Source organism: Heteronotia binoei, chromosome 6, assembly GCF_032191835.1.
Source record: "Heteronotia binoei isolate CCM8104 ecotype False Entrance Well chromosome 6, APGP_CSIRO_Hbin_v1, whole genome shotgun sequence".
In the NCBI taxonomy this organism is placed as follows: Eukaryota; Metazoa; Chordata; class Lepidosauria; order Squamata; family Gekkonidae; genus Heteronotia; species Heteronotia binoei.
Window position 1 is genome coordinate 91515869 of NC_083228.1, and position 8934 is coordinate 91524802.

Below are 8934 nucleotides of genomic sequence, written 5' to 3' on the forward strand. Positions count from 1 at the left end.
GCCGAGGAGGTAGCACCTGACCTGGCCACCAAATGACCGCTATCAGAGCAATCACCTAAATTTGGCCAGGCAGGAGACTTGACCTGCAGCCACAGTTGCTGGTGAATACGGTCCCACTGAAGGGAAGGGTACAATGCGGCCCTCCTCCTGAATTCCTTGTCATATTGAATCCAGGCAGGCCCACTAAACATAGTGTACCCTTTATAAATTATATCCAAGTACTGGATGAGTGCAGCCGCCCTCCAAGGCTGGGCATGTGCAATCACTCCAGCATAGATTTAAAAAAAATAAAAAAAAACCCTGGCAGCCAATTCGCCCAGGTCTAATCCACCTTGCACTTCTTCAATTTTTCCTTCTCCTTGTCGTCCAGATCCTCCTTATCCTTCTTTTCCAACTCCCGAAACAGAAGGGAGAAGATATCGATATACTCCCCCTTTAAGATCTTATCTTTTGTTGCAGGCAACAAATGATTCCCTAAAGGCAAAGCAACCTCCCCAAAAGGTAAGGCGGTAAAAGGAACCATCCCATAAGGAGAAGGGGCACCCCAATTCCCGATGAAACTACCTTACTGCACTACCTTGCTGTCCCACACCCAGCCAAATTACACGAGGGCCACATTGCCCAGTAGGCCAAGCCCTGTACTCACAAGCAGGGATGCCCTGCCCCGCAGGCGAAGCCGGACCCCAAGGCCCTCAAGGCCAAGCCAGCCCTGCATACACTTGCGAGATGTCCTCAGCCTTACCGACGGATCCAGCTGGCACCACCATTGACCCAACTCCCGCAGCTCCAGATGATGACACCAATCCTGCGTCTGAACTGCCAAGGCCCATGGCACTGTCAGTGAAGAAAGCACCAGATCTGCCCTTAAGAATAGACAACCTGGTTAGTACATTTGCTTGGAGCTCCCTCTTTGAAGCCCTTTCCCCTCCTGCCCCTTCAGAAGGAGAAATGCCTTACGCCTGTTCCAGCACTAGCAGCCTTTGCATAATGTTCGCATTAACAGCCTCATCACCCTCCTTGTCAGAAAACGACAGCTGGGGTGAAGGCCTCTTAGCAGGGGCCTTAGGGGCCTTTGGCGCCAGTGCTTCCCTTTTGGCTTCCCCGACCCCTTTCCTCCAGGCATCTCTATAACTAAAGCAGACCCTAAAAATGGCTTCCACACAATGCCAACTAAAATGGCCTCCCTCCCTTAACTAAGAAGAAGGGGACCGAATATGGCCGACCTACAAAATATTACGGAAGCAAAATGGCAATGCAGCTAAAACAGTAATCCTCCTCCTTCCTGCCTGAAGTAAAACCACCAAACCCAAACCACTTCCCTGTCAAAAGAGGGAGGAGGCTGGGCACCCCAACAGTAAGAAAATTAAAAAGACTGCCTTGCGTGATCCTGGCTCCAAACAGCCAATGACCCTCAGCGTTCGTCCTCACCACCCCAAAACGACAAGAGAGTGCACAGCTCACAGGAGAGGCCCGTCGCCCATCAAGACGGCTGCCGCCGCTAAAGACGCAGCCTCTGAGCCTGGGGAGCGCCCAGCTCCCAAGAGACTTCACTTGCCTGCAAAAACGGCCACCGCCGCCACAGACGCGGCCTCCGAGCCTGGGGAGCACCAAGCTCCCAAGAGACTTCCTTCGCCTGCAAAGACGGCCACCGCTGCCAAAGACGCGGTCTCCGAGCCTGGGGAGCGCCCAGCTCCCAAGAGACTTCCTTCACCTCACCTGCAAAGATGGCCGCCACAGCCACAGACGTGAACTCCAAGCCTGGGGAGTGCCCAGCTCCCAAGAGACTTCCCTTGCCTGCAAAGGCAACTGCCGCCGCCACGGACACAGCTTCCAAGCCTCAGGCTCCTGAATCCCCACAAGACCGCGCTAACCCCGACGAAGAGGCAAGGCCTCCTCCACCTCAGAACTCCAAGCCTATGAAGATCAGCTCGACCCTTCAAAGCCGATCGTCCACAGAACTGTCAGCAAAGGGCGGAGGTCTGGCCGTTAAGACAGCTAGGCCTCGCCCACCACCTTATGTGCCCAAACGGGCGAAGACTGACTCTATCCTTTTCTGGGCGGCAAAACAGGCTGTAGCAGCCTAGCAGCAAAGCTGCAGGCTGCAAGTCTCATATTATTTAACAACAGAAAAACAGTGTTATTAGTCATTAGGGGCAGGGTTGTTTTTCTATGCTAGATCTTTATCTTTCCTGTAGAAAGCAGCTACACTTTAACACAACACTTAGCTCTACTGGATCTGGAGAAAACTAACATTTTTAAAATTATCCCTTCCAGAAGTGCAAAAAACAACCAAGCAACCAAGCGGAGAATAGCCCAAGAAGAAAGGGCTATGACAACCAGATTTTCAGAGGAGCTGGCTGGATAGAATTATTTAACAACAGAGAAGAACAACATTAGAAGAAGTACAAAAGGAGGCAAGTTTGTTCTGAAGGTACAAGCCTGATTGAAGGGAACCAAGGAGAACTTTGAACTCCAAGTGGTAAGTTCTTCTCTATGAAAATGCTTTTCTCTGTTCAGATTGATGCTGTATAGTCTGATGGCTTGTCTGCACTTCAGCTAAGCACAACTTAGTTTTGCAAAATATTTGGTTCCAGGCCTCACATTTTCCTATTTCTTCAACTGTTGACTTTATACGGTGATGGATCGTAGCTTTACAAAAAAGGCTGTCACCAAGTTTCTTGGAAGACAACAGTCCTGTGTACACTCAGTATGCAAAACAAAAACAGGTAGTTTAGAACTTTGCAAAGAAACACTTTAGAAGCCTGAATTGTGGCTTTCAGCCCTGCAGATGAGGTGTATTTGCTTATCTTTTTTTAAACTTCACTTTTTTATTTTTAAGTTGGAGCACTTTATAGAACATCTGAAATCAATACTAGTTTTGGATTGCCTCCTTTGTTTGCAGAGGGGAAAATGTTCTGGGTGTTGAGATGGTCCTTTAAAAGGGAGGTGGGGGGGCGGGACAAGTGTCCCATTTCACTCAGCCTGGTAGCTATTCTTAGGCATTACAGTCAATCTTGCTGGTTCTTGAATGTGTACATGCAGAAGACACTCAGATTATAATTCAGATTTTCATAGCACCAATGTAAACAGTGAAGCCATGTCAGTGCCACTAAGAGCTCTTCTACATGTAGAAGAAAAATAATTTTCTCCCCTGCTAAATGTGGGTCATGGTGGATAAGATTGCCTCACAAACTTAGATCTACGATCCCAATAGAGAGGGCAGGATGAAACATTAGGAAGGAGGGTTGCCACGTCTAACTCAGGTAATATCTGGGGACTTTGGAGGTGGAGCCAGGAGATTTTGGTGGTGGATCCAGGAGGCTTTTACATTCCCTAAAATAAATAAATAAAAATTCAGCAGTGCAGTTCCTCTGAATACAGTCATCATTTCCTCATCCCCCAGCATCTGCACATCCTCCCCCCCCCTCTCTCTTTTACACACACACAAAGCAGCCAAAACAGACAGTTTGCAAGCACACACTTTTGTGGTCTTACTGAGACAATTTTCTTACAGAGTTGTTGAATAACTATCTGTTGTATATTCAACCAAGTTCTTCAGACTAACATAGGGAAACTAAAGGTTCTAGTGTATTATTTACTCTCTATTTCACTGTGCAAACAACTTCTGAAAGGAATATAAAACAAATGGAGGGACTAAACTAATTTCTGTTTCTGACTCACAGCTCACTGGGTGCAGCCACTGCTGTTCTGCCAGCTCGCCCCTCCCCCCATTCAGCCTGGCTCTATCAAGCATCGATATTTCTCAATAATCAAGGTTTTGTTCTTTGAATCAAAAGTTGCTTTATTGTAAAAACTCCATAGCTTGGTCAAGGACGGAATCCTTGAAAGTAATGACGTACATATCGTTGCATAGTTACTTATAGGGAAACTTCAAAAGGATAGTACACAGATAACTTCAAAAGAAGATGCCATTTGAGTCATGGGTTCAAAGACTACTAGCTATTATCTCTTTTATTGCTAAGGAATGTCAGCTAATAAAACATCTCCCTTTCTCACACTTTCTCTGAGAGCCGATAAGACCTGTCTGTGTGAATCAGGAGGAGAGGCACTCTACACCGTTACTGCAAGGTTACTCTAAACATCCTGGGTTCAGATGGATTTATTATGCCCCTTTTCATTGCAAAGGTGGGGGAGAGGAATAGGCCAGGGGGGTGTTCTGTTTCCTCTTAGGTATGCCTATTGTGTATGTAGAAATAGCATGCTTGATAGGCTCCTACAAAGGCACATACATCTTCCCAAAAATAAGCAGTTTCCAAGCTTCTTCTAGCCTTCCAACCTGGAAAGGCACTTGGTGGCTGTTGGGGCAGAGCTTCCCTTCACTGGCCAGTTGACAGGGTGTGGGAAGGAGCCTGCAAAATGCTGGGACCTGGGGATTGGCAAGCCTGCTAGGAAGGCGCTCTACTTCTGGGGTGATACAGACTGTGCAAACGATTATATAAAAGGTGATATTAGAGCATCCCATAATTATAGTCTTTTTCTTCTTTTAGAGCAGCAGAGTGAAGTAATGAACTCAAAAAAGAACTACACAGTGCAGGCAGGGGCCTGTAATCATACATACATAGATGACATTCAAATAATTATTTACATCCCAGTTTTCTTCATTGGAGTCATCCTCAATGCCTTAGCTTTGAGAGTATTCTGCTGCAAACTGAGTAAATGGACTGAAACCCGAGTATATATGATCAATTTAGCCATTGCAGACTGCTTAATTCCCTTTACTTTGCCATTCAAGCTGATTTCGAAGAGTACAAATGTGGACACACTGTGCTTAGTCTTGGAATCTGCATACTTTATTAACCGTTACATGAGTATATTCCTTATTACCATCACAGCAGTTGATCGATATATCACCATATGGTATCCCTTCAAAGCAAAGCAAATTAGGTCCCCTCAGAAATCAGCTTTTGTCTGTGGGATTCTCTGGACCTTAATGGTAAGTATTGTATGGTTAAATAAATCGCAGGAGGAACGAGATCGGCCTGGATGTTGTTTTAAAAAGACTTCCAGACAACCATTCAAAACTGTTCTCGCATCTACTATTTGGGGATTTTTTATACCTTTAACCATCTTGAGCTTCTGTTCTATCCAAATCACAAGGAAACTCACAAAGAAGAAAAAGTCAAACCCACATGAAGAAAAGCTCATCCAGAAATCAATCAACATAATCTCTGCAAATATGACTGTGTTTGTAATATGCTTTTTACCTATTAACATGGCAAACATAGTTCGGTTCATAGCTGATTACAGTAACGCCACCTGCATTACAGTAAATCATATTGACATCTTTGTAAATGCTGCTGGAATTATTGCCAATACTAACTGCTGTTTGGATGCCATTTGCTATTATTTGGTAAACAAGGAGTTTCAAGAGGCTACCAAGAAATTAGCACCCAGATATTTCTTATCTTATAATAAAAGCTCTGAAAACCAAGAGTCTGAAATAATGTAATATACAGGTGACCCTTAGAACTGAATTGGCTTATGGTTGAATCCAACCAGCTTTTCTACCATTGAAAAAGGGAGGAGGGGCTTCCCTTTGGTCACCAAAAATCTATGCCAGGGATCATGGAACCTGTTTGGATGAAAACCTCTGGGGACTGAGATTGTAGTAAGAATGGGAATTAGAGGAGGTTGAGTAAAAAAGCTGGCCAGATCCAGTGCTTCATATTGCTGAGAACTAACTGGTGTTTCTGCCTATGCAAAATTTTTTATCAACTTTACCCCTTGGTTGCTTTATCACTTCCCTTACTACTGCTTCAGTGGCTCCTCTCAGTTTCTTTGAAGATGAATGGTCCTATGTATAAACTGCAATTTAAATTTTCTCATGACTTCTACCAATATACAGATCAGTTTTGTATGCCCTTTTATGAGGAATGGAACACCCTCTTTGGTTATGCAGAGGAGTAGTGTGCCCCCTCCATTGTGCTAGCTTGGTTGAAGGAGGTAAATATGGAACATGTACACTGAATGCAGCCAGACCATGTATTCTGGACATGGTCCCAGTTTGATCAAGAAGCCAGAATGGCTGTTTCCACCATGGATGGCAAGTTGCCATAAAACAAATCCCAGAATCCTCTGCTGGCAACAGTTCTGATGCAATACTGCTTTCTCTCTTGAACGAAGTGTGCACATACAAAGTCCAGCATGACATGGATCACAAGAGCTGCTGAGGCTCAGTGCTTTCCACTCTCACCTGTCCTCTCAGCATTCTCCTGACAACTGCCTTTGTCATCTTTCAGGCACAAGTTATAGGGTTGGACCCACAAAAGACTGGCAATTTGCGCCAATCCCCCCTTCCCATCCCTGTCATTTCTCAGTGGCCCCTATTCCCCAAGAACAGCATTTAATGCAGATCAGTGAGCTGCAATGGGAGTGGGGAGGCAGGAAAGTTCCATTCTGCCATTGGAAAATTTGGTCTGGATTCAACCCAAAAACTGCTGTATTGATCCAAACATTTAATGTCAAACAATGTGTGTACATCTCTGCTGTATGTTGCTGATTTGTATTCATGACCCTGTAGTTTCTATGAGCGGAAGCTTTTTTGTACTGTATTGTGTTGTAGTTATTGTTTTTATTGCTAATGTTTTATATTGTTTATTTTTATATTTTGTAAGCTACAGTAAATATATCTTGGAGCAAAAGGCAGCATACTTAAAAAAAAAACACCAATACTTCACTGGCCTTGAATTGTACAGCAGTAGTACAGGGATGCACTTTGGGGGCATCAGTGTCTGAAGAAAAAGGTTGTGCTCATCTTTTATTCCTGGGCAATTTCCACATAAAGGTTGTGCTCTACCTTGGCTTTCTGTCAGTAGTTCTGTTTTCAGCAGTATTCATATGGAATATTCTGTACGTATTCATACTATTTCCATGTTTTACCCTATGTTGCTGTTATCTTTCTCAAAGTTGGTTTGATCTGATTGCAGCCAACATTCTTTTAGACGTCACAAAGGGGGGGGAAGTGCACATTTTTTCAGGTCCTGCCCATACTCATACCATCTTAACTCATGGGGCAACCCTATTCCTGCTCCACTGGAGGTCTTTTTCAGGCTTTAAAAAAGGTAATAACTGTACTGTTGTAAGATTATAGTGATCTACTGCAACAATATACTAGTCCCAACTTTTTAAAAAAGTACATTTCTAGACCTTTTGGTTGTAGAGTTATAAGGAAGATATACTAGCTGCATGTTTCTCCTTGTAACTCTGCAACCAAAAGTACTAGAGCTTTTTAAAAAAACGGAGCAAGTACATTGTTGCAATGAAGTATTCCAGAATTATAATGCTGTAGCAGTACTGCCAGTTTTTTTTAAGTCTGGGGGGGAAAAAAGCCCACCAGTGGCAGAAGCAGAGATGGCAGCCATGAAGGGATGAGTCAAAGAAAGGGAGGGGGAGGAACCTAGGTGTTGATGCATGATTGCCACCGGAAATGCCTCTGCAGTCACAGCAACGATAATAGCTACATGGAAAATCATCTCAACGTGAAACACTGCTGGTTGTGGTCTCCTAAATTTCTTCTTAAAATGGAAGCCATTCATCTATGTGGAACAGGTAAAAGTTCTTTATTGTAGAAGTGACATACATAACCTATCCCAGATAACTTTTTAAAATATCAGGTTTGTAGTCTTCTTGGGACAGTTGATCAAGGAACCTGAGATATACAGTGAACATGAGAAGGATTCTTTACACAAAGTACCATCAGACATGAGGCCCTACCAAATTAGAGATGGCATCACATGAACTGCATTGCTACAAGCAGGGTTAGAATACACATCTTTTAAGAAATTAAAACATAAGAATTATGGATTGCATAAACAGAGTTGGGCTTTTTGTGCATATTATTGTAATCCTATGAATACTTATATTATTGAAGTTGGGAGAAGACTATGGCTAGTGGTCCAGGGCATGTTTTACATGCTGAAGATCCCAAATTCAATCCCTGGCATCTCTAGTATAAAAAGACCTCAGCTAGCTATTTTGGAAAAGATCTTTCACTGCCTGAGACCTTGTAGAGTCAATTAGGATAGACAATGTTGATCTAGATAGTTATAAGGCAGCATCATAGGTTAAGTTAATAATCTCCAAAGAAAATGTATTGAGAGTTTATTAGTCTTAATATGGCATCAGAGTACAAAAAAACAGAATAAACTGACAATGGACTGTGACCTCCTTCTTTACTTGCTGTACTCAGAATGAACAAGGGCCATTTTCTGACCTAGGCTGATAGTGACATACCACCTTTTTTACAGAAGTTGCTATAAAGACTGGGCAATATTCATTTGCTTCAGGCAGCCACAAACTTTTGTGGCAGGACTACAAAAGAGACCTGAAGTCAACTAGAGGCTTGTGTTAGAATCTTACCTCAGTGCAAGCAAAATATCCAGCCACAAATTGTATTTCTATCTGATGTTGTAAAACCTTGTCTGTGAGCCAGTTTGTAACTACCACATGTACAAGTTCATTTGAAACCTTCAACAGATGAGCAAATAAAGGTGATTTATTAGTTGATACAAATGAAATCCCTTTAGTTTGGTATGTGTTATTCCTTAACACTGCTAAAGTGATGCAAGGCAAGTCTATAGATGATATGCAGTTCCAAGATTCTCTGGGGGCTTCTTACAAAAATGATATAAACTGAAATGGAAAGTATTTTATATGGTCACCTTGTGTACAGGAGGCTGCAAACAGGTTGTTGTGGAAGGTTGCCTTGGAAAATTTCAGCAGGAAAATTACATAAGGGGAAAGGGTTAAAAAGCCCACCCTGTCAGTCTTCCCTATCAAACTGCAGGCAGCTGCATTTTGTGGCGTAGAGGTGGGAAATGCTGTTAATAAAGATCACAGAATTATGTGTTGTCTTTTTAAATTAAATGTTTGCAATCATACATACATATCAAAAGACATATAATGTACAGTTAT

The 8934-nt window shown here is 43.1% G+C and overlaps 1 protein-coding gene across 1 annotated transcript; it reads left to right on the forward strand.

Annotated features, from left to right (window-relative positions):
• Positions 1–1404: 1404 nt before the first annotated feature.
• Positions 1405–5496, forward strand: LOC132574328 (G-protein coupled receptor 35-like). Its single transcript, XM_060242691.1, has 3 exons — positions 1405–1665; positions 1803–1977; positions 4509–5496. The coding sequence occupies exons 1-3, from the start codon at positions 1405–1407 to the stop codon at positions 5468–5470; spliced, it is 1398 nt and encodes a 465-aa protein (XP_060098674.1). The 3' UTR covers positions 5471–5496.
• Positions 5497–8934: the final 3438 nt, after the last annotated feature.

Excerpts from the sequence above, each read along its gene's own strand:
- LOC132574328 (XM_060242691.1), top strand. The coding sequence starts at position 1,405 with ATGACCCTCAGCGTTCGTCCTCACCACCCCAAAACGACAAGAGAGTGC. Across the intron at positions 1,666-1,802 it reads CCACCGCTGCCAAAGACGCG|GCAACTGCCGCCGCCACGGA; the intron begins GTCTCCGAGCCT and ends TTGCCTGCAAAG. Across the intron at positions 1,978-4,508 it reads ACTGTCAGCAAAGGGCGGAG|AGCAGCAGAGTGAAGTAATG; the intron begins GTCTGGCCGTTA and ends TTCTTCTTTTAG.